Source organism: Alternaria alternata (assembly GCF_001642055.1).
Source record: "Alternaria alternata strain SRC1lrK2f unplaced genomic scaffold CC77scaffold_13, whole genome shotgun sequence".
Classification (NCBI taxonomy): Eukaryota; Fungi; Ascomycota; class Dothideomycetes; order Pleosporales; family Pleosporaceae; genus Alternaria; species Alternaria alternata.
The window spans coordinates 364658-386654 of NW_017306202.1; the positions used below are offsets into that span (position 1 = coordinate 364658).

Genomic DNA, 21997 nt, shown 5'->3' on the forward strand with positions numbered 1-21997 from the left:
GGTTTCGCTACGTCGCCGCTAACGCGCTCAGGATGACGTCGTCGGTTACCGCCCACTAAGCGAACAAGCATGTGAGGGAGCCTGTTTCCGGTCTCACACGATCGCTCATCAACTTCCCATAGTTTCCCGGTACTCCTCGACTGATCTGCAAACCACGCACTCGGCCTCTTCACGACACAACCCTTGCCCCTTACAGAACTACTACCCCCTCCATACATCATGTCTTACGCAGAGATGGCTGCCAAGGGCCCCAAGCAGAGCCCCGAGGAGGTAAGTCTGTCAAGAGCACTGCATAACCTGGGTCAATGCTCACTCAAAGACAGGCGTAAGTCATACCTTTCATCTTCTTGAAGTCGTTTCTCTGCGACGGCGACTGCTTAGGATAGTTCGCAGCATGCCGTGGTACCCCACGGTCTTCAAAACACGAGCAATGAGCTTCAAGGCATTGAGCTGTAAAGTCGTTCTAACATGTACTCACAGTCGCGCCCCAGCTCAACCCCAGGTCGAGCACGCCTCTGATGATAGCGTCCACTCCCTTGTCGACGTAGACAGCCCGCACATCTCTTCCGTTCCCTCCGACTACGAGTCGCAAGAAATCAAGACCGACACTCAGGCTGAGCGCATCGAACGCGAAGAGGAAATCAAGGAAGAAGTCAAGAACGTCAAAGAACGGGCTGCTGCAAAGAAGGATGCCGCGAAGGAGAAGGTGAAGAAAAACGCCGATAACCCGGTTGTGCTGAGCAATGCGGTCGGTCTGGCCGTCGTTGGTGGCATTGTTGGATTCGGCGCATACAGGCAGTATGTTCGCGGCGAGTTGACCGGCAAGGTCGTCGCAGCATGGGCTGCTGTCATTGGACTATTTGGTGTTGGCGACTACTATGTCAGCCAGTATGTTACTCTCAAGAGAACCGCTATACGGATTTTCGTGCTAATCATTTTAACAGATACTTCTTCAAGCGCAACCCCCCGAAATAGACATCATTCGATCGTCTTTTTCAGATTCGCACTTCACTTCAATAGCGTTTTCATACAACAAATTCGTACTGAGATCTTGATCATCTGGACTGTACCAATTTGGCTATGTTACTTTTGCTTTCTCGCGGTACCATACAGCAAGCAAGAGGTTCTCAACTCGGTTTCGGTCTTGAGGCGAGACGCTTCCATCAGTCCACTTTTGTATATATGAGGTCAACGTTCAATATACCCGTTCGAACATCATATTGATTACACTACCTTGAAAGCACATGTTCCCCAGTATGTCGGCAGAGTGCAACACACGAGCAGATTCCAAGCATCATGGCAAACGTATTCGAGATGACCAGAATTCTTCAAAGTTCTTCCACGTGATCCGGGATCTCCAGCCACGCAGATCCCTGCTCCTTCCGCTTAGAAATGCAGGTCCCATAACTTTTCCGTAGTGACGACACTTGCATGGACCGTTGACATCCGCCACGACTCTCTCCTAACATCTTCTTTCTGTTTCACGTCCTTCGGCATCATGTTTCGTGCAGCCCCACGGTTAATTGCGCGTCCAGCGCTGCGGATCGCGCCACTACGGTCAGCCGCGCCGGCCAGACGGTACCTCAGCACCGCTCCACCATCACAAAAGTCGAGAAGTTTCAAGAGTCTGGTTGCGAGAGTCGGTATTGCGGGAGCAATAATATACTATTACAATACCACAGATGTTTTCGCGGAAGAGCCAAGACGTATGTTTGGACCTCGGTGGACGGTGTAGCCGGACGAAAGAAACTAATCCTGCCTTCAGAACTTGCTCAAGCCCTCCCAGAGACCGAAGTCGAATCCGAACACCTCCCAACCATCGAATCTATCTCCGAAGAGCGCAAGCGGAGACAAGCGGTACAGGCACAACTAGACGCTCAAAAGCAGAAGGAGGCTGCGAATGCACAACAGAATGCTAAGCCTTCAGAGGATGGCCAGGGCGGCATAGAGGGGCTCGAAGAGGAGGCAGATCAACAAGGCGCATTCAACCCAGAGACAGGCGAGATCAATTGGGATTGCCCATGTTTGGGCGGTATGGCTCATGGGCCTTGTGGTGAGCAATTCAAGGCAGCCTTCAGCTGCTTTGTGTACTCTACCGAAGAGCCCAAGGGCATGGACTGCATCGACAAGTTCAAGTAAGTCCACATCATGACAGTGGAGCCTCGACAGCTTGCGAGAATTACTATGGGATGAATGACTTACGCATCATAGGGACATGCAAAACTGCTTCCGCGAATACCCTGAAGTTTACGGTTCAGAGCTAGACTCTGATGCCGACGAGGAAGATGACATGACAGCCTCCACGGAAACACAACAACCCCGCTCTTCGCCTACTTCTGCCCCGCCATCGGACACCTTCTCTTCCAACACGCAGTCCGACTCCAGATCACAACCTGCCGCCGACGATCATGCCGCCTCAGCCAAGGGCGACTTTTCTAGTGAGCGTAGCTCGAAGCCTCACACCCCACATGAGAACAACCTAGTCCCTGAGGAATATAAGCCAAATGTCAAGCACAACCCAATCTATGACGCAAGGGGAGACATGAGCAGCCTAGACAGCGAAAAGGAGAAGGAGAAGAGCAAGCAAAGGCCAAAGGGTGACAGCGATACCGAGAGGGCGAACAAGGCAAAGAACCAGGTCAAGAGCCAAGAACCTGTCAGTGAGAGTGAGAGCATGGTACCCAAGGCTAGGCATGACGAGAATGCGAAGGGAACAGAAAAGTTAGAGAGGAAGTAGGGTACTTGTAGGGTATGTGTGGATGGAGACGTGATATGAAAGCGATGGCATTGTATTATACTACCTGTACAGCATGTTTGGAGAGGAAGAGGCTTACGTTACCTGCTACTGACGACTAGGAAAACTCATGTATAGTATATATAGTTCTCATCATACACTCAAGCACTTTCATACCATGGGTTCTGTGGGCTTGGAGAATAATTTGCATCGTCTTTGATAATAGAAACTACTATACAGCAGGACTCGGAGTCTGCCAAAAGAAAAACAGGAAGGTTCAACATATCAGGCCATGTAGCATGACTCTTTGCAGGCACTCACTCGTTTATACGCCAGAAAACACCTTCCAACGAACCCAACAAGCGTCAATCCCAAGTTGAGGCGTCATACTGTCCTGACGCTTGTATGCCTCTGACTTGCCCCAATCGTCTTCCCCCTTATCAACGACATCTTCGTCCTTTCTTCCTTGTCGATAGTACGGAAGCATCTCATATGCACACCCAGACTTTGAATCATAGACACTCGTCTCATACACATCGTCCGCGCTGAGATGCTTCTAAATCTCCACCTTGCTGTAGCCCTCGGCACCCTCAGCAATAGGTTGAGCAACATCAGCATCCACGCTATCGCGCTTGACACCCATGCTATCCTCGCCCTTGCCAACGCCAAACATCCTCATAGCTTCAGTCAGGGCTTGAACAGCTTCTTCGTTGCTCATGCTACCAGGCAGACCCTGGCCACCCATGGAGCTGCTGATGCGCTTGGTAGCATCTTCCAATGCGCGGACTCTCCTCTGGAAGTTGAGGCGGTCCATGAAGAGTTGCTGGCGACGGCGTTGCAGGTCACGACGCTCGGCGGAAAGTAGTTTCTCAAAGTCGTTGAAGTGTGCGAGTTTGAGCTGAAGCTTTTGGAGTTGAAGGTTGACTGCACCTGAGACGAGGCGAGTGATGTGGCGTTCTTCGTGCGATGCTAGTGCTGAGGAACGGGCGGCAGAAAGAGCGAAGGGGAGGGTCGCCAGGGGGTTGGCGTTTGACGAGTCTGATTCTCTGGTGGCTACAGCGGTCGAATCGGCGGAAGGGTCTACATCCATGGCATCGCCACTTTCTGGCTTCATGTCTGAAGCAGTTGCTGCGGGTGTAGACTGCTCGCCTTCCTTCTCCTTGCCCTTCTCGGATGGTGCAGTTGGGGCTTTGTTAATCTTCTCTTGCAGGATGCGCCTCATTTCGCCAACGCTACGCTCTGACGCTACAGCTGCCTCTGTGACGTTTGCAGGTGCAAGACCAGCCAAGAAACTGACAACGCTGAGAATTGGGTTGTCGGCATGGTGGATGGGTACACGACCTTCGCTGAGGTAATCCAAATCGCGCAGGAATTTGGTTGAAGGGGCTGCGGACTGTGACTCTGGTAGATCCGCCTCAATGTACTTGTCCTCAATTTCGAGCTGCAGAAACTTCATCACGCACTGCTCGCGGGTTTTCGTCTGGACGTGGTCGGCAACACGGTTCCAGTCATCATCGAATTCCTCTAGGCCCTCAAGTAGCAGAAGAGTCTCCTCTTCCGTCCACTTCTCTTCTGTCTCGGCCGCTGCCGAGTTGTCCGGGTTGGAGATCTTTGTGAAGTCTGCCGAAGACGTACCAGATGGGAAGTTGCCTTCAACGAAACACCTGGGGCAGAGATCGCGCTTCAGACCACCTGCGGCCTTCATTTGTCCAGGTTGCTCAGAAGGTTTCGTCTCGTGGAAGTGTACACGGGTACATTCGACACCACAGCTGAAGCAGTTGATGACCTTCATTGGCTCCTTGGCAGCAGCTTCGAGGTCCTTGACGTCGACGGGGCCATTCGCAGCACCTTCACCGTTAGCGGTCTTTGGCTCTGCGGAAGCCTCTTTGCCATTGGCTTCGTAGATGTTTCGTCCAGCCAGAGACTTGGTCTCGCTTTTTGCGGTGGGCTGCGCACTCGCGGCGCGGTCGGTGGCTGTGAGCTGCTTTCCGTCTGTAACTTTGGAGCCTGGACCAGGTTGGAAAGGTTGCAGTCCGCGAGGTGTGTCAACGGTGACACGGAAATGGCCGGTGAAAGGTGGGCCAATGTTTGATGGGCGTTCTTGAGGGTCGACCTAGAGAGAATGTTAACCGTGACTTCAGAGTGATGCTAGAGCGGCAAGGTTTACTTGGTAGTTGATCAATCCCCACTGCTCGAGGAAAGCATGTACGCGCATGATGGCACAAACGTCACCTGCCAGATTCCTTCGGCACGCAGTTACTGTGAGGTATTCGGACGGGTTTAGGCGGTATGTGTTGATCATAAAATCACGATAATCGCGGTATACGGCAGGCGTCTTGCTGCGGTTGCGGCCGTTGAAGAACTCGGGTAAGGCTTTGCGCTCACGGTAGTCAATGTAGCGCATGTCGAACCAGGTTGCGTAGCTGGGGATGATGGTCGCATATGTCTGGGTGACGAAGTGTGAGCGTGCCGCCGACTGTAGGTCGGCCTTTGCTTGTGCTTCTGGATCCGCAGGTTCAGCGCCCTCGCCATTCTCCTTTTTGGCATCTTCGACACCACCCATCTCCTCGTCGTCCTGGCCATCGGCGTCTTCGGCTTCCGGTCGTGGGCCATCAGGTGCGTCTAAGGGATTGTCTGATACTTGTGCTGGCGTAGCAGTTGCGGGTTCGTTGGAAGACTCCTTGGCGGGTGCGTCTTCGAGCATGTTGGTATCTATGGAAGTTAGTTGGCTGATATCTCCGGAATCCGGGGTGTCGGGTGTTCGCATCGAGTCTTCCAATGCAGGGACATCAGGAATGGCAGCGAGATAATCGCCGTTGAGCCAGCCGTCCATGTTGTTGACGCGACTGGGGATTGGCATCGTGGTGCTTGGAATGGGGATTTGACCTACCTTGATCGAGCGCATTGACGTCTGTAGCACCCTCTCCAGTAAGGCTTGGGTCCCGCGCAGTTGCGCCTGCTGTCGCGTCGTCGGCCATGGCTTAGGCAGTGCTATGCAACAGTTGCGATGCGACAAGAGCTGGAAGGCGCTATGCGGCACTGCAAAGGGGAAATCGCGGGGCGCCGGTGATGAGAAAGAGTGCGCGACCGCAACGTGTCGTGATCAACGTGTTGCAGCGTGGTCGTTGTTGAATGAAGGTGGGGATGGGCGGCTGCGATGGGTGGGTGGATGTCGCGTCTGAAGTTCGCGATGCTCTCGAACGCCTAAGCAAAAAGAGCACTAAGGAGCAAGCAGCCTTTTCACGTGACCAATCTGCAGCTCCGCATGCAAGGGCTAGTGCCGGATAACTAACCTGGTCAAACCGAGGTCATAGTTCTCCGCGCCGTTTGGGCTACTTTCACCACTCTTGGACGAGGCATTCTACCTCACCTTTTTTCGAACTCTGCGTCTTGTTCGATTCTAGTGGCGTTGCACTATTCTCGCCCACCATGTTCGCCGCCGCACGTCAGTCCGCCCTTCGCACAGCGCGAACACAGCTTCGGCAGTCGCAACCCACCGTCGTACCCCAATACTCGGCCTTCGCACGGTTCGCGTCAACATTCGCCATTCTCGAGCAAAAGGAGGGAAAGATTGTATCACAGTCATTGGCCGCCATCACGGCAGGAACAAAACTCGGAGGCTCAATAACAGCCTTCATCGCTGGAAGTGGGGTCAAGTCGGCCGCAGATGAGGCAGCCAAGTCAAAGGGTGTAGAGAAGGTTATCTACGTTGAGAATGGAGCATATGACAGGGTCGGTTGTCCAAAGCGACATTGAGTGTCCTAGGGCTGACAGCATCTTGCAGTGTCTTCCTGAGAACTATGCGCCACTCCTGGTTGAAAACATCAAGAAGGGTGGATACACACACGTCGTTGCCGGTCACTCAGCATTTGGAAAGAACATAATGCCACGTGTCTCGGCGCTGTTGGATACACAGCAAATATCAGACATTACCGACATTAAGGGTGAAGACAGTGAGTGAGCATCCTGTATTGTTTACCAAGAGGTGCTGACCAAATCATAGCATTTGTCCGCCCAATCTACGCTGGTAACGCCATCATGACAGTCCAATCGTCGGACAGCACCAAGGTTATCACCGTCCGAGGCACCGCATTCCCCGCGCCCGAGACCGAAGGTGGAAACGCAACAGTGGAGGAGGGCATTGACCCCAAGGCCGAATGCTCGACAGAGTGGATATCCGAAGACCTCCAGAAGTCCGACCGTCCAGACCTTGGCTCGGCAGAGAAAGTTGTCTCGGGAGGTCGTGGTCTAAAGTCCAAGGAGGAGTTCGACAAGCTCATGCCACCGCTAGCAGATGCGCTCGGTGCGGCTATCGGTGCATCAAGAGCAGCAGTCGACAGCGGCTTTGCGGACAACAGTTTACAAGTAGGCCAGACTGGAAAGAACGTTGCGCCACAATTATACCTGTGTGCTGGTATCTCCGGTGCTATTCAGCATCTGGCAGGCATGAAGGACAGCAAGGTCATTGCAGCTATCAACAAGGATGCCGAGGCACCCATTTTCCAGGTCGCAGACGTCGGTCTCGTTGGAGATCTTTTCGAAAAGGTCCCAGAATTGACCGAGAAGCTCAAGTCGCAGTAAGCACTGGGCGTGTCATACATACATGTTGTACATAGTTTGAAAAGAAATCAATAAGATGAACAACATGGACTGTTCGGACGTTCAGGCACGAGTATCATGCTGACAGATTTCCATACCTCATTGTGATTTCTGAAATAAAGTAGACGAGCACGTCCTACGCTTTCTAGACAGTCCTTGACAGCATGTGAAGCCTTAATTTTAGATCTTCAAATATCCCTAGTCAATGACTGCTTGGCGTGCGTCAACGGCTGATCGGCACTAGCACCTACGCACCCACGATCGGTCTCCACCACGCCGCGATAGCCGAGTAGTCAATCGCGTGGCCTTGCTGGAGACTTGGGTCAGATGCGTGGCCATGACTTCTCTGCGTAAGGCAGTCGTTATTCTTTCGTTTTTCACATCTTCCTCCGTATCTACCCGCCAGCCGTGGACGCTTCTTGAATAGGTACATGCATCGCCTAGCGCCACTTTCTAAGCATCTAGTCATCGGCGTACATTCTTACCGGACATATTGACCGGCTTTCCACAAATCTCGAATCCTTGTGCTATTAATAAAGCCAGGTTCATCTTGGGTTCTCGACGGTTTCTGCCATATTTGGAGACACTAAAGACATTTAACATAGTAGATTGACGATGTCCGATGTTGCATCGCACCGATGATGGCGCATGAACAAGAAGAACCGGAGCAAGCAAACGATTTGAGGCAGCACACGTCTCGATCAGAAAAGGAGAAAAGAAAAGAGCATAAGTCTTTGAAAGACAGCAATCGGAAAAGATGGTGGAACGTGTGGAAGAAATGGGAAGGGCAGGACAGTGACTGGTGGTTTGCCAGCACCGGAATTCCTTTGCTCGCTGCAACTCTCGGTCCACTGGCAAATGTAAGCTCGATAGCTGCCCTCGTCACCCCCTGGAGGCAGCAAAACATCATCGATGGCGTCCGAGTCTCGGACTTCGAAGGTGTACCTTTTGGCGACCCGAGATGGTGCTACTGGATTAACGTAGCTTCACTCATCTGCGGGTTTCTTGGAAACCTCTTCCTTCTCCTCAACTTCACACAGAGGATCCGCTACATTATTGCTTTACCTGTTACAGTCGTTCTATGGTATCTTTCATCCGCGTTTCTGATAGCAATAACGATATGCATGAACACTTACCAACCACCCATTCGACCGGAACAAGGGTATACGCAAGGATTTTGGTATGCGATAGCGGGTGCAGCATTTTACACCATCTGTTCCATGATTCTCATGGTCAACATGCTTGGTTTCTTTCTTGGTCACTATCCAGAGAACTTCGCATTGAGCGACAGTCAGAGGACACTCATATTACAGACTATGGCCTTCTTCATCTGGCTAGGTGGCGGCGCAGCAATCTTTGCGAAGCTTGAGCAAGATGCTGGCGAAGATAGTTGGAGGTTCGCCGACGCTCTTTACTTTTGCGACGCAACTATTCTAACTGTTGGATTCGGCGACCTGGTACCCACGACCGACGTCACCAGGGGTATTGTATTTCCGTACTCTGTGGGCGGTACAATAACGCTAGCTCTCATCGTCTCATCGCTTTACACAGCGGTGCGCGAGCTTGGGGACGAGAAAATTGTCCAGAAGCATGTTGATCGCATGCGCGAGCGTGTCGCAGAACGTACAGTTACCAATTCGTTTGATCTTCGACATCGTGAGCGCGAAGCTCACCACCTGATCCGGAAACGTAAACTTGGCTTTCCACGGATATCAGCACCCACTGAGCCACGGCCTCTCAGGACGCTTGTAGGCGAATCAGTTCAGCATACATCAACTATTCCCCGTGTCGCTCATGCTTTTGGTATAGCCTCCTCTAAACCGAAGATTATGCTGTTGAAAGAAGAGAAGGATCGTTTTGAGGCTATGCGCAAAATCCAGGCCGATTCACAGAAGTTCAAGCGTTGGATGGCATTATTCTGGTCCGTCACTACATTTTCAATTCTCTGGTGTGTTGGCGCGGTCGTCTTCTGGGTGACCGAAGAGGAAACGCTGAACTTGACGTACTTCCAGTCACTCTATTTCTGCTATGTCAGTCTGTTGACTATTGGTTATGGAGACTTGGCACCGAGATCCAATTCTGGGCGCTGCTTCTTCGTCATCTGGAGCTTGATAGCCGTGCCGACCATGACCATTTTGGTTTCGGATCTAGGGGATACGGTTGTTGCCAATTTTAAGAGGTGGAGCGACGAGCTCGCTGACTTTACGGTACTACCTAAAGCAGGTATCTGGCGTTCTTTCCTGAACAAGCATCCCTGGCTACTGCGGTGGCTGCAGCAGTGGACAGAGTACCGAGCGAGAAAGAAGAGGCTGATCAGGGGCTTCAGCATCGCAGATCCAAGATCAGAGGACAGTTCTGCAACCTCCTCTGACCTCCAGAACCGAGAAGACATCCTGAATGACCCCGAACATCGCGAAGAAGCTACCGACTTGGAGTTGACTCGCCACCCTACTGTTCTTGCTCTCGCCAATGAAGCCGAGACTGACATCACAAACCCCCCCACCCGGGCCTCTCTTACTCGTCGTCTCGCCCTTTCCATCCACAAAGTTTCTCTCGATCTGAAAACCGATAAAAAACGCTATACGTATGAGGAGTGGGTTGAGTTCACGCGACTTATTCGCTTGACCAGTCCAGAGCGCCTGGACCGTGATCTTGGAAGCGGTGCAACGACGTTTGATGAAGAAAACGAAGAAGGCCTAGTCAACTGGGATTGGATTGGAGATGATAGTCCCATGGTATCTGGGATCAGTGAAAGTGAGTGGCTCATGAAACGATTGATCGAGAGTTTGGTAAGGTTAGAGAGGAGGAAGGAGGTTGCGAGGGGAAACTCCAACATAGAAGCTATAAGGGAGATGGAAACAGAGTATTGTGGTAGAGATGAACTGGACGAGCTGCAAAGCTAGCAAGAAGGTATATTGCATTCATTGATAATCTAAGACTCGATTGTGCTCTGAGGTGGCATCGACATTCATGGAGGAGCAAAATAACCGTGTCGCGTCCCTCTGGCCCTGCGCGCCTGCGTCGCCAATCTATAGCGAACGCTAACGCTATTTCGATGTTTCCTAGAATCTCTTCATGAATGCGATTGCTACCATTTAAACGAGCTGGTCATTGCAGGTGCGACAGCTAAGGTGTTGCCTGGAATGTATACATGTAAGACCACTTTGTCAGTATGTCATTTCTGCAGGCACGCTTAAATACATATCTTGGCCATGGCTATTGCCAGAACCGGTGTAGGTTGGTGTCGGCTATTGTTGGTAGTGAACACAACCTTTCCATGTATCGTCGGACTTGCGGGCACCGACTTCCGTCAAGGGCAATGTGAAGAGCAAGTAACATCCGACTTTCCAGGTAAGTTTCACCCATCACTCGTATGCCTGATTCATTCCGACTTAACTTGCGAGGGGCCAAATTTACGGAGCGTTCTTTTTTAGCCGAGTTTTCTTATTCGCATTGACTAGGGCTCTGGACGTTGAAACACGGCAGACGCGCGTTGCCCCTTTCAGCTCGCAGGTATTCGCTCGATTGGGAAGAACTGTGGTGAAGCGAGATGTATGCCAGTTAGCGCCGCCAGTCGTTCGTTGCGCCAAGTCCGTACGAACTCAGCCCCCAAAGGCGCCCATGCGAAGGATGGTTCGAGATTATCCTGCTTGCGGATCCTTACCTCGCACCTTCACTCCGTCTTTTTGCGATGTACGTGCCAAATCGGAGCATGTAGGTCCACTTCTGCCGTTGTAGACCAGGATACGCTCTATACGGCAGCCGCATCATCAGGCATCTACTTTTGTTCACTCGTTTACATAACCACCTCTGCTACCCTTGTATACTCTTCTCTTCTGCTCATGTTCTTTACAACTTTGTTTTCACCCTTTTGAGCCGAGTCATGGATTCTAGTATCGCCGACAGTCGATTGCCACCTCGACCAACGACCAATGCTGAAGCAGAAAATGCTGCGCTCGCTACTCAAATCCTTGAGACAGGGACCGAGGAAAAGCAGGGCGCCACTGAGGCTGTAGAGAAAGATGGAGAGAGCTCCACGAAAGCAAAGAAAGTACCGCAGGCAGGTCTGAAGAACTACTTCGTATGTACTCCGCCTTGGACGTGATTCATCGCTAACATGGCCAGCGAGTCTTCTCGTACGGATCCAAGTTGGACTTCTGGCTCATGTTTCTGTGCTGTGTCACATCAATAGCCTCGGGCGTCACGTTTCCACTGATGAATGTTGTCTTCGGTATGATCCGACGTCACTGGATGTGGGATACACTTAAGGGATACTGACTACGATTAGGTCAACTGGTCGGTTCTTTTACCAACTACTTTATTCCTGGGACTACTATGACAGCTGGCGAATTTCAAGCGGAGATCAACAGACTTACACTGTTTCTCCTCTACCTCTTCATCGCGAAGTTCGTGTTGTCATACATAGCAATGGTACAGACATATGTCTCAGATAAACCATCAACACACTAACGCTGATACAGCTCACTATCCGAATCAGTGGTCTTCGAATCTCTGCTGCACTTCGCCTAGCTTACCTACGAGCCTTGTTTGCACAACCCGTCAGTGTGATAGACACTATAAGCCCCGGCAAAGTTTCCACGCGAATTACCACTTCCTCCAACACAGTTCAACTGGCCATATCGCAGCATTTCGCTATGCTCTTCCAATCTCTCGCATTCGTCATCGGAGCTTATGTGGTAGCTTTCGTTAAAGGCCCGCTGCTTACTGTAGTCGCCTCTGCTTCGTTGCCGTTCATCCTCATCATTTCGGGTGCCCTAGTACCACCTTTTATCCGGATACACAAGGTCACTGAGAAGCATCATGAAGATGCTTCGGCTATGGCTTTCGAGATGTTCTCGTCAGTTCGCATTGTTGCTGCCTTCGGAGCAGAGGCGAAACTGGCAAGGCAGCATGAAAGTTTGCTAGACAAAGCTGCTAAGAATGAGCGTAGAGCTGCGCCTTTGATGGGTCTCATGATGTCGCCTTTGATGGTTGGACAGTACGGCACTTTCGCTATCGCCTTTTGGTTTGGCATCAAGCAGTACTCAGAGGGCAAGAGTAGCGACATCGGGGTCATAGTTGTGGTCCTATTTTCTGTCATGATGGCGATCATGAATATCAGCAGGGTTGTCAGCCCCATCATCGCTATCGCGAAGGCATCATCTGCGGCTACCGAACTGTTCATCACAATCGATGCCCCCATCCCTAATACTGCTGGAGTAAAGGAGCCTGACATATCGGCAAACTCAAACATTATTTTCGATAATGTTGCCTTTTCGTATCCAAGCCGACCAAATGTTCAGATCCTTGGGGGCCTTGATCTTGAGTTTGAGGCCGGTAAAGTCACCGCTATTGTCGGCCCGTCTGGAAGTGGTAAGTGATCTCGACCATTCGAGTCCGTCTGATCGTTACTGATTTTGTGCTCCCACTCTCAGGTAAGTCTACTATTGTAGGACTGGTACAGAGATGGTACGACCTATCAGGCACGACAGCCACGGTTCCATCTGATGCAGACCAAGACCACTTGTCGCCCCCCAACGACGCATCTAAAGCTAAGGACGGTGGCTCTAAGAAGTCTAGCTGGTTTAAGAAACGAGCTGAACCGAAGACCGAAGACAAACAAGCATCCACAGAAGCAGTCGAACATGACAAGAGCAAAGACGATGAGCCTGAGCTGGGTCCAAACACTTGCACTGGTAACATCAGGACTGGAAATACCAATCTACTGGATGTCGACCTAAAATGGTGGCGCTCTCAGATTGGCCTGGTCCAGCAAGAGCCCTTCCTCTTCAACGATACTCTATACAACAACGTGGCATTCGGTCTGACAGGCACCCAATACGAAGACCTGCCAAAAGAAGACAAGATGAAAATGGTAGAAAACGCATGTCGCGAAGCCTATGCTGAAGAGTTTGTCGCCAAACTACCAGAAGGCTATGAGACATTGGTGGGAGAGAGCGGTATCAAGCTGTCTGGCGGTCAACGACAACGGGTTGCCATCGCGCGAAGTATCATCAAACAGCCGGCTATACTTATTTTAGACGAGGCGACTAGTGCTATAGATGTACGGACAGAACGTATCGTTCAACAAGCTCTCGATCGCGTATCGAAGAATCGAACAACTATCGTCATCGCGCATCGCCTCTCCACCATCAGAAGAGCGGACAAGATCGTCGTCTTACGTCGAGGCCAGCTTGTGGAGCAAGGCACCCACGAAGAGCTGTTGAAGATAGAAGCGGGTGTCTATTACGGCTTAGTTCATGCACAAGAAATCACAATGGAGGCTGAACAGGACGCTGATGTCGATGCACTCGAGAAGGTAAAAAGCACAGATACCACCATCATCGAGGAGCACAAACACAGCAATCAGATATCTGAAGCGGCAGCAGATCCGGAATACAAACAACAAGGTCTTCTCGGTAGCTTTGGACGTCTTCTCTACGAGCAACGCCACCATTGGATATTATACACCGTCGCTGTTCTCGGTATTTTGGCTAGCGGTGCTGTCTACCCACTGCAAGCCTACATCTTTGCAAGTGTTGTCAACGTCTTCACCCTTCCAGTGGATGAGCTCGTTAGTCAGGGTAACTTCTGGGCCGGCATGTTCGGTGTGCTAGCTGCAAGTACTTTTCTCTCCTACTTCTTCATGGGATCGGCTTGTCATCTCATCGCTGTCATGGTGACGAAGCAGTATCGACAAGAGTATCTTGATAACCTCATACGCAAACGCATTGCGTTTTTTGACGACCAAGGACATAGCCCCGGATCTCTGACAGCGAGGCTAAGTTCGGACTCGACACAGATCCAGCAGCTGATGGCGACCGAAATGTCCTTGGCGGGCATTGCCATTGTCAACGTTGTTGGCTGCGTTATCATCTCTTTCGTATACGGTTGGAAGCTCTCACTGGTTGGTCTTTTTGCCGCACTGCCATTAATTCTGGCTGCTGGGTATCTTCGCGTGCGTCTAGAGCTTGAATTCGATAAGACCAATGCAAAGGTCTTTGAGAATAGCAGTCAATTCGCGGCTGAAGCTGTCGGTGCATTCCGCACCGTATCTAGTCTGATCATGGAAGACATGATCGGTCACCGCTACGAGACGTTGCTCAAGGGCCACGTTGCGTCGGCCTTCTCGAGTGCAAAGTATGGTACCCTGATTTTCGCGGCGAGTGACAGTATTGAGCTTGCTTGTATGGCTCTTACCTTCTGGTATGGCGGTACCCTCTTGGCCTCCCGCGAGTACGACACCGTCGATTTCTTCGTCATCTACCAAGCTATTGTTCAAGGTGCCATCGCAGCAGGTCAATTCTTTTCCTTCGCCCCAAACATGGCGCAAGCGACCGGTGCTGCTAACCGTATCATCAGTATGCGTCCACAGAAGAACGCTTCGCCGCCATCGTACCCACCACTGAGTAAACCAGAAGAAGGGGTGGGAATCGAGTTTCGAAACGTGTACTTCACCTACAAAAGTCGAGAGGTGCCTGTATTGTCAAACCTCAGCCTGCAAGTCCAGCCTGGCCAGTTCATCGCACTGGTAGGTGCATCCGGTTGCGGCAAATCAACCACCATCTCCCTCCTTGAGCGCTTCTACGACGCATCATCCGGTCAGATTCTCTACAATGGACAAGACATCACTTCCCTTGACCCCTCAGAGTACCGCAAACAGATCAGTCTCGTCAGTCAAGAACCCACACTCTACGAAGGCACAATCCGAGAAAATGTCGCCTTGTCTGTTGATACCGCCACGGATGAAGATATTGAGCAAGCGTGTCGCGACGCTCAAATCCACGACTTCATCACGTCCTTGCCGGATGGATACGCACAGCGTCTCGGACCAAGAGGCATGTCTCTATCTGGTGGTCAAAAACAACGTCTTAGTCTTGCTCGAGCTTTGCTACGGAAACCAAAACTACTTTTGCTAGACGAAGCAACGTCGTCTCTGGACTCCGAATCCGAGAAACTGGTTCAAGAGGCGATTGAACGCGCCGCTGGCGATGGTGGACGAACTGTGATTGCTGTCGCTCATCGACTTGCTACTATCCAGAAGGCGGATATTATCTTCGTGTTGGGTAGTGGAAAGGTGTTGGAGAGGGGTGATCATCAGGGACTGTTGAGGAAGAGGGGAGTCTATTGGCAGATGGTGAGTTTCCGACTGACCTACTTACACGAGTTGAGAAACGCTAACTATTAAACAGTGTCAGGCTCAAGCTCTAGACCGATGATACCGAGCGGTGTTGATTGCGGCACGCAGTAAACGCATTCGTTACCTTCTCTTGATGACATTCCCTTTCTTTCGATAAGCCATATAGTTGCAGCCAGCTCCACTCTACCTTTATAATACCATAATGTCATCATAACAATATGCTTGTGCAGTGATCTTGAACCAGTCATATGTGCAGTCTTCATTTTCATATTTACAACCTCCGGGCAATGATATGAGGTGATCTGTTGATAGTCTAGCCCTATATCACATCGCAGATCTACTGCCGGCCCATGGGCCCTGGTGGATATGGTGGCTGTCCCTGAGGCCCAAGGTCCTCTTCCCCACTGTCGCCCGTCCTAGCTGTAGGCTTTGTTTCGGTTGTAGGGGCTTTAGGTTCACCCATGCCATCAGGCTTTGGTGGGGACTTTGTGCCCGGTCCGCCGCGCTTCTGCCAGTCGAGCCAGGATCCGCGGTACTCGCCGATGTTTATATATCTGCCGTATGAATCAATAAGCGTACTCTGTTTGTTTGTTTTTCAATTCAAAAAAACTACTGCCTTTCAAAATTGGATTTCGGTGTGCATTCCGGTATGAGACGTGGACTTACCCAGCCTGCCTTGCAATCCCCGCAGCTGCCGAGCTCCTCACTCCGGCTTTGCAAAAGAAGACAACCTCCTTCCCTTTCGGTGGTTTTTGAAAACCAAACCTATCCTGGAATTCTTCTTCATCTAGTAGCAGCGCATCGGGCTGTGATGTGACGGGGATGTTTATAGAGGTTGGGATAGTATCTTTCTCGAATTCATGGGGTTCGCGGACATCGATAAGAAGGCGTGAGTCTGATGGGGCTTCGAGAATGTGTAGGACCTTTGTGAATTAGCAAGAGGTTTGGAAGGGATTCGGGCCCCATAATAAGTAGACGTACGTCGTCGAACTGGTAAAGTTTGTTCTGCTTCAAGTCATTTGGCGCTTGTGAGTGCCACCTCTTCTGCGCCTGGATAGCCTGTAGTCTCCCTGCGCTTTCTACGACTACGAATCTGCTCTTCAAAGCATTTGCGGTTGGCGAATTAGGCGCAATGCTAAAAGCGCGTGCAGTGGTGAAGCTCAACCGCGTAGTCCGTTGGCCGATGACGGAGGCGTTAGAGCGGGCGCCGAACAGCTGGGCGGCGCGTTTGGAGGCCATTGTTTTCGCGAAGAATGCAGCGATGTTTCTGACGGTTTAATTGGAACGGAGTTGGCGATGTCTATGTTAGAACTACTGAAGATGTTGTTCGGGTTATGACGTCCAATGTTCAAGTTGCAAGCGGAATTATTGCCGACGTCACTCTTCGCGAACGTTAGATCGTAATCACGCTAAGATTTCAGTTCGGCAAGCACTACGCATAAATCGGCTGCAGCACCCGAGCGCATGGTACGAGGGTGTCCATTTCTAACAAGTTGCACCCATGATGAAAGCAACTTTGAATTTGGACCCTGTGTAATCTCTTGTTATGACTCAATCGTAAAGTATGGCGTACATCTTTAAGGTGGCTTTTCAGGCAAAGTTTCTATCCACAAAAAAGGTGCTTCATATATGATTGATTCATTTCACGTGTAAAAAAACGTATATAGGGGAGAATACGCCATCCAATGCAGTATCCAACAACGCCGATGCAAGGTACAACGAATCATGGGGTATTCTAATGGAAGACAAAATATACAAGAAATGGTACAAAGACCCATAGATGGTGAGGCAGCTTACTCTTCCTCGTTGCGCTGGACATCTAAACCGCGGAGTCGCTGCGACAGGAGACCTGCGTTGGGCGGACCAGAGGGGCTACCAAGTGGCGAGAATGCATTCCCGCCATAGCCGACATCGCCTTTGCTCAGTTTCTCAAAGGTACCGTCGCTCTGATTGTTCAAACTACTTACGCCAGCTCGCGGTGATGTTATAGGCGTTCTGAATGGGCTCTTCGGATCAACATCCATGCGGTCACGGGAAACAGGCCGCGAATCGATCGCAGCAAGGCGACCAAGGCTAAAAGGTATGGGTTGCAATTCTGGTACAGGCGAGCTGAAGCCGCTCGATGCTGAGGAATTGGTGGTGCCACCGGTGAACTTGACAGCTGGGGGAGGAAGTGGTGTGTGTTGCTTCAGGCCATCCAGCTGTCCGTATGCTTGCTGAGACTGCGAGAGTGGCCATCCAGCGCTGCGCCGACGGAAAGCCCGGTCCGTGGTAAGCTGGGCTCCGGTTGACTGTGCCTTTTGCAATGACGGTGCTTCTCGCGTCGGTTTGTACGTGCTATATCTGGGCTCCGGTTGCTGGATCTCGTTTCGGAGTTTTTCTTTACCGTCCGGTACTCGATTCGCAAAAACGACTCGTATGCTTTTGTACAGATAGTAGCGACCTTTTGAAGGACAACATATGTGTAGGTGGATTAGGTAACGCAGAATTGGCCGGTCGTTTGGGTCATCTGAATTGCTGAGAGCAGCTTCTGGACGGTCGGTGCCCAGATTCTTTCGTGATGATGCGGGCATATCGATAATAGGCCCTGCAGAGTAGCTACGTTGTCTAATGAAAGTTTTCTGGCCAGGTTCCATATCCGACAAATCATACGGAACTAGGAAAAGCTTGACTGCTGTCTTGTTTGGATTCTTTAACACGATCTGGAGCTGACCTTGTGGCGGAATACGATAAGAGCCCCCGGGAGGCGCCTTGGGTGACGTCGATCGTCGCTTTTTCTTCTCTTTCCGACGAAGGTCCCCTCTTGCACCTTGACCATTCTCCTCTTCTCCAAGGTTTATCCTGAAATCGAGATCGTCTTGATCAGGGGCAGGTACAACATGTCGTCGCTTACGTCTACCACTCTCACTGCTTTCATCTGGCGGTGGCAATGAATTTTCTAGATCAATATGCCCAACATAGGGACTCGGCTCATTATCCGAAATCCTACCGTTGCCTGTATTATAGCTGTAGAAGACTGCTGGAAAGGGTACCGTGACATGAGGTGGACATTTGAGGCTTGATTTGCATTGCCCTCTGCCAAGTACTCCAATTTTAGCGACGAAGTCGAGAGGCCGTGATGGTGTAGTAGACATGCGCCCCCGTAGTATCGACTCCTCGTAGGACCCAACCATGGGAGCGTGCTGCAATGGAGATGCCTCCGACGAGAAGGAGGGGCGCCGTGCATGGAGGAACGGCGTTTGCGAATGAGAATGAGGCTCAGACTGATTGAACGTCATCGATCGTCGAGGTTGATGCGCCTGGTATGGTATCGAACTACTATGTCGTAGATGCCGAGCAGCTGGAGTGCCGGTCGCAGATCGGGCCATCTGGGTGGGCTTGTAATCATCAAAGGATGCAGGAGAGTATGTATGTCGGCGATGGTCTCTGTCAGGACTTCGAGATCCCTGCCGCGAGCTTGGGGTTGAGGAGAAGTCCAAGTCTGTGTTATTTGCCTGCTGGACAAGCGGGCTTGTGGGTGGTAGGAAGGCGAACGAACTAAACGGTGACTGTGATGACTGCGATATCGCCCGTGCTCGTGCAGCTGTACGATTGTCATCGGTGCGCGATCCCGGATACGAGACGTCTTTGTGTTGTGGGGCAAAGGCTGAGGTTGGGAATGAGCGATTCCAAGGGACAACTGGCGAAGTTGCTAGGAAGCCTGAAGACGAATGATCATTCTCAGATGTTGCTCCTGCTCTCTTCTCTCTGAAGTCTCCGGAGTGTAACGCGGATCGCGGGCGTTCGATATCCAGGCCGACGGCTGCAGGATCTCGAAGGTGTTCCGGGGTAGAGATTCGTGAGGTTTGCGGCTCGGTGGATGAGACTAGAGGTGTGTCCGGACGGTCTTGCGATGTCGGTCGGGTGGAGGCATCGCATTCAGTCATGACTTCGCCCTATATTACATTATCAGTATTCCCTACATCGACTAACAAACTCCTTGCAGATGCTCCCTAGGTCTCCGGGTACTCACACCCTGCCGCTGCAGCCACGATGGGCTATTCGTCCTCTTGATCCTCTCGATCCACTCCTTCCGTCCGAACATAAATGGCTTGCGCGTTTGACTAGGGGACTCAGGGTCCCTATCCAGGGATATGTCGATTTTCGGTGGTTCTGATTGCATGTCGGATTCCAGACTTCTCTCTACAGCGAATCCCGAAGTGTCTGCTCTCTGAAACCCCGTGACCGATGCCTGAGGCAAGAATGACGATGTCGGCGGACTATCATGGGGATCATGAAATATGGGCATGGTTGTAACAAATAGTTGCAATGAACAGCATGAGTATAGAGATCTAATGAAACTCAGAGAATAGTGGCGTGTTCGCGACCGTGAAAGTCGTGGAGCACAAAAGGCAGGTCGTGAGGAAGGCGGAGACAGTGAGGTCAAGCGGTTGGAGCAGCTGCTGGCCCGGCGAATGAAATGAGTAAGAGTTTCCAGTTTAAATCGGGTGCGTTGGCTCCAGTGGCCGCTTCATTGTACAGTCATACTGCCCAGTTTTAGGACGAAACACCGTGGAGCGCCCCAATTCGAGGTGCGGAGAGGAGGAACGCAGGGACCGGGACGGATGACGCGCTGGGAGCTTTGTTACAAGACGGAAGTTTCCTAATCGCTGCTGATAAAGTCGCTCGTGCCACCGAACCGGTATTGGCCGACGCGACGTGTCACACGACGAAAAAGAATATCTCTCCCGGATGCTCCTGCACGTCCCCGCGGGAGGCGTGAATATTGGGTGCATAGATGCGACGGCGCACAAAGCTGAGGCATGAGTCCATCGCCCGTCGCGGTGGTCGAAGGACTCGTGACCGGCTCTACATCGCGCCCCACTCTGCCAAGGCTGGATGAAATCGGCTCGCGTTCTCCGCGAGTATCTTAGTACCGCGACTCTGAACTTTTCCGACATCCCACAGCCTCCAATATGGGTGTCAAACGACCGCATGAAGGAGACGCAAAGTCTTCTCTCAAGAAACAAAAAAGTCGATTTGCTATCGGTCCTGCCAACCTACCCGATGGTACCCATAGACGGAAAAGTATGTCTGCTCGACTAGATTTTACAGAGGTTTCTGTGACAGCGGAAACTTGGATGAGGGTATCGTGGTGTTATGATCCAATAGGCAACTACGCGATTACCCACATCTGCTCGCGCCATATCATACAGTTCATTTACTGACTCTGCGTGTAGTCGAAAAGATTAAGAAAGGCCTCATCAACAAGGCAAAGCTGAAGAAGCAGTACGCAAAGCTCAAGGCTCGCGAAGAAAACGAAGCGACGACGCCGCGCAAGTCCGTCTACGATCGCGAATCTGCCTACGACAATGAAGACGAGAACGAGAGTGAGAAAGAGGCGTCTACCGAGCCTGTACCAGAGCCCACTCTGGAGCCGCATCCTGATCGCGTCGCAATGCTAGAAGAGAAGTCACCCGAGCCAGAACCCAGGCAGAACTTCGAGAGACGGCAGCGGCGACCACGCCCACAGCCCTTTCTGAAAGAGACCGAAGTAGCACAAAAAAAGAGGGAGGAGATTGAGGCGCGGCAAAGAGCGAGGGAGGAAGCAGACAAGGAGCGTGCGAAGAAAGTCGCTGAGCGCGAGCGCTTCAGAAAAACTATGGCCAAAGCGAGGGGGCCGAATGGACAGAGGAAATTGGGGCGAGAGAGTACAGTTCTGCTTGCTAAAGCACAGAGGCTTATGGGCAAGACCTGAAGCATCAGCATGACATAACGGGGATGCTGTCATCTTCACTTCACGGCGACGGGTATACCTGCGTCAGCTGAAGCCATTGCTATAGCCACGCCATTTTCAACTACGCGTGTCAATCAGCACTAGAGACATCTCTGCGACTTGCAACAACGGTATCGATCTGTCTTCTCTGGACCTGCTGCTGCCCTTTTGGCAGATACAAAGTCCGGTCGGTCAATGCCATCGAACGCATGCCGGGCGGTTACGACAATGGCTAGGTTTTTGTCATGCGCGCTCATCTGGGGAAGCAGCGCACCACCCGGCGACTAATAGACGGTACTCTCTCACAAACCGGAAGGCCCACAATCAGATTAGGTCAGGTGTACGACTCAATGGATATACCTCTACGGAACATCTGAGCGAATCAACTCGTTTGTCCATTCAGTTATGTTCCTCGGAACACTCGAGATTACCGTGCATCAATGTTGTGTGATGTTGCATATCCAGCCTTACATCCAGCCCTGAGACAACCGGCGGTGGGCCAGGGTGCAACCCAGCTCGGTATGGTGGCAGAATCTCAACGACAATATTGAATCCGACTCCGCCAGGCAGCTATGTAAATCCATATTGTTGCTTTGATATATAGCGGAGAGGCGCAGGGTGATCGGCGGCGGCCACCTGGGCAGAAACGACCGATTGCACTTGCCGAATGGGACGAATTACAAGCACTAAGACCTGATGATCTTCGCACTCTCGCTCACTTCCTGTCGTACATCCCACAACTCCCCACGTGAACTTACGACACGAACAG

At 51.5% G+C, this 21997-nt stretch overlaps 9 protein-coding genes across 9 annotated transcripts; 6 read left to right on the forward strand and 3 right to left on the reverse strand.

Annotated features, from left to right (window-relative positions):
• The first annotated feature begins 132 nt into the window (after nucleotides 1–132).
• Nucleotides 133–1113, forward strand: CC77DRAFT_1021445 (hypothetical protein). The gene is made up of 4 exons (XM_018525267.1): nucleotides 133–270; nucleotides 324–325; nucleotides 481–888; nucleotides 945–1113. Exons 1-4 carry the CDS (start codon nucleotides 220–222, stop codon nucleotides 973–975), a joined length of 492 nt encoding a protein of 163 aa, XP_018384723.1. The 5' UTR covers nucleotides 133–219; the 3' UTR covers nucleotides 976–1113.
• A 272-nt stretch (nucleotides 1114–1385) lies between these two features.
• CC77DRAFT_1021447 (hypothetical protein) lies at nucleotides 1386–2986 on the forward strand. The gene is made up of 3 exons (XM_018525268.1): nucleotides 1386–1706; nucleotides 1766–2135; nucleotides 2212–2986. The coding sequence occupies exons 1-3, from the start codon at nucleotides 1499–1501 to the stop codon at nucleotides 2735–2737; spliced, it is 1104 nt and encodes a 367-aa protein (XP_018384724.1). The 5' UTR covers nucleotides 1386–1498; the 3' UTR covers nucleotides 2738–2986.
• CC77DRAFT_991432 (SWIRM-domain-containing protein) lies at nucleotides 2922–5913 on the reverse strand. Its single transcript, XM_018536352.1, has 3 exons — nucleotides 5625–5913; nucleotides 4902–5446; nucleotides 2922–4847 (listed from the first exon to the last, which is right to left on the reverse strand). The coding sequence occupies exons 1-3, from the start codon at nucleotides 5710–5712 to the stop codon at nucleotides 3291–3293; spliced, it is 2190 nt and encodes a 729-aa protein (XP_018384725.1). The 5' UTR covers nucleotides 5713–5913; the 3' UTR covers nucleotides 2922–3290.
• A 175-nt stretch (nucleotides 5914–6088) lies between these two features.
• CC77DRAFT_1021450 (electron transfer flavo protein-like protein subunit alpha) lies at nucleotides 6089–7410 on the forward strand. The gene is made up of 3 exons (XM_018525269.1): nucleotides 6089–6466; nucleotides 6519–6687; nucleotides 6738–7410. The coding sequence occupies exons 1-3, from the start codon at nucleotides 6164–6166 to the stop codon at nucleotides 7313–7315; spliced, it is 1050 nt and encodes a 349-aa protein (XP_018384726.1). The 5' UTR covers nucleotides 6089–6163; the 3' UTR covers nucleotides 7316–7410.
• Nucleotides 7411–7619: 209 nt separating this feature from the next.
• On the forward strand, nucleotides 7620–10515 carry CC77DRAFT_991437 (potassium channel-like protein). Its single transcript, XM_018536353.1, has one exon. The coding sequence runs from the start codon at nucleotides 7972–7974 to the stop codon at nucleotides 10234–10236; it is 2265 nt and encodes a 754-aa protein (XP_018384727.1). The 5' UTR covers nucleotides 7620–7971; the 3' UTR covers nucleotides 10237–10515.
• A 701-nt stretch (nucleotides 10516–11216) lies between these two features.
• CC77DRAFT_1062463 (P-loop containing nucleoside triphosphate hydrolase protein) lies at nucleotides 11217–15552 on the forward strand (the record flags this gene model as incomplete). The annotated part of the gene is made up of 6 exons (XM_018528521.1): nucleotides 11217–11414; nucleotides 11459–11564; nucleotides 11622–11764; nucleotides 11815–12706; nucleotides 12769–15470; nucleotides 15526–15552. The coding sequence occupies 6 exons, from the start codon at nucleotides 11217–11219 to the stop codon at nucleotides 15550–15552; spliced, it is 4068 nt and encodes a 1355-aa protein (XP_018384728.1).
• Nucleotides 15553–15630: 78 nt separating this feature from the next.
• On the reverse strand, nucleotides 15631–16796 carry CC77DRAFT_1021452 (Rhodanese-like protein). Its single transcript, XM_018525270.1, has 3 exons — nucleotides 16455–16796; nucleotides 16140–16396; nucleotides 15631–16027 (listed from the first exon to the last, which is right to left on the reverse strand). Exons 1-3 carry the CDS (start codon nucleotides 16710–16712, stop codon nucleotides 15811–15813), a joined length of 732 nt encoding a protein of 243 aa, XP_018384729.1. The 5' UTR covers nucleotides 16713–16796; the 3' UTR covers nucleotides 15631–15810.
• A 255-nt stretch (nucleotides 16797–17051) lies between these two features.
• On the reverse strand, nucleotides 17052–20260 carry CC77DRAFT_1021453 (hypothetical protein). The gene is made up of 2 exons (XM_018525271.1): nucleotides 19486–20260; nucleotides 17052–19408 (listed from the first exon to the last, which is right to left on the reverse strand). The coding sequence occupies exons 1-2, from the start codon at nucleotides 19759–19761 to the stop codon at nucleotides 17267–17269; spliced, it is 2418 nt and encodes an 805-aa protein (XP_018384730.1). The 5' UTR covers nucleotides 19762–20260; the 3' UTR covers nucleotides 17052–17266.
• Nucleotides 20096–21567, forward strand: CC77DRAFT_157201 (hypothetical protein). The gene is made up of 2 exons (XM_018530340.1): nucleotides 20096–20540; nucleotides 20693–21567. Exons 1-2 carry the CDS (start codon nucleotides 20429–20431, stop codon nucleotides 21208–21210), a joined length of 630 nt encoding a protein of 209 aa, XP_018384731.1. The 5' UTR covers nucleotides 20096–20428; the 3' UTR covers nucleotides 21211–21567.
• The last annotated feature ends 430 nt before the right edge of the window (nucleotides 21568–21997 follow it).

Bases quoted from the DNA above. Each gene is read 5' to 3' on its own strand.
- CC77DRAFT_1021453 (XM_018525271.1), bottom strand. From the start codon at position 19,761: ATGCCCATATTTCATGATCCCCATGATAGTCCGCCGACATCGTCATTC. The intron at 19,409-19,485 runs GTGAGTACCCGG...AATGTAATATAG, and splicing joins CGTGGCTGCAGCGGCAGGGT to GGCGAAGTCATGACTGAATG.
- CC77DRAFT_157201 (XM_018530340.1), top strand. From the start codon at position 20,429: ATGGGTGTCAAACGACCGCATGAAGGAGACGCAAAGTCTTCTCTCAAG. The intron at 20,541-20,692 runs GTATGTCTGCTC...CTCTGCGTGTAG, and splicing joins TGGTACCCATAGACGGAAAA to TCGAAAAGATTAAGAAAGGC.
- CC77DRAFT_1021445 (XM_018525267.1), top strand. From the start codon at position 220: ATGTCTTACGCAGAGATGGCTGCCAAGGGCCCCAAGCAGAGCCCCGAG. The intron at 889-944 runs GTATGTTACTCT...TCATTTTAACAG, and splicing joins GGCGACTACTATGTCAGCCA to ATACTTCTTCAAGCGCAACC.
- CC77DRAFT_1021452 (XM_018525270.1), bottom strand. From the start codon at position 16,712: ATGGCCTCCAAACGCGCCGCCCAGCTGTTCGGCGCCCGCTCTAACGCC. The intron at 16,397-16,454 runs GTACGTCTACTT...TAATTCACAAAG, and splicing joins AACTTTACCAGTTCGACGAC to GTCCTACACATTCTCGAAGC. The intron at 16,028-16,139 runs GTAAGTCCACGT...TTCATACGGCAG, and splicing joins GGGATTGCAAGGCAGGCTGG to ATATATAAACATCGGCGAGT.
- CC77DRAFT_1021447 (XM_018525268.1), top strand. From the start codon at position 1,499: ATGTTTCGTGCAGCCCCACGGTTAATTGCGCGTCCAGCGCTGCGGATC. The intron at 1,707-1,765 runs GTATGTTTGGAC...TCCTGCCTTCAG, and splicing joins TTTCGCGGAAGAGCCAAGAC to AACTTGCTCAAGCCCTCCCA. The intron at 2,136-2,211 runs GTAAGTCCACAT...TACGCATCATAG, and splicing joins GACTGCATCGACAAGTTCAA to GGACATGCAAAACTGCTTCC.
- CC77DRAFT_991437 (XM_018536353.1), top strand. From the start codon at position 7,972: ATGATGGCGCATGAACAAGAAGAACCGGAGCAAGCAAACGATTTGAGG.
- CC77DRAFT_1021450 (XM_018525269.1), top strand. From the start codon at position 6,164: ATGTTCGCCGCCGCACGTCAGTCCGCCCTTCGCACAGCGCGAACACAG. The intron at 6,467-6,518 runs GTCGGTTGTCCA...AGCATCTTGCAG, and splicing joins AGAATGGAGCATATGACAGG to TGTCTTCCTGAGAACTATGC. The intron at 6,688-6,737 runs GTGAGTGAGCAT...ACCAAATCATAG, and splicing joins CGACATTAAGGGTGAAGACA to CATTTGTCCGCCCAATCTAC.
- CC77DRAFT_991432 (XM_018536352.1), bottom strand. From the start codon at position 5,712: ATGGCCGACGACGCGACAGCAGGCGCAACTGCGCGGGACCCAAGCCTT. The intron at 5,447-5,624 runs GTAGGTCAAATC...TAACTTCCATAG, and splicing joins CGTCAATGCGCTCGATCAAG to ATACCAACATGCTCGAAGAC. The intron at 4,848-4,901 runs GTAAACCTTGCC...CATTCTCTCTAG, and splicing joins GGGGATTGATCAACTACCAA to GTCGACCCTCAAGAACGCCC.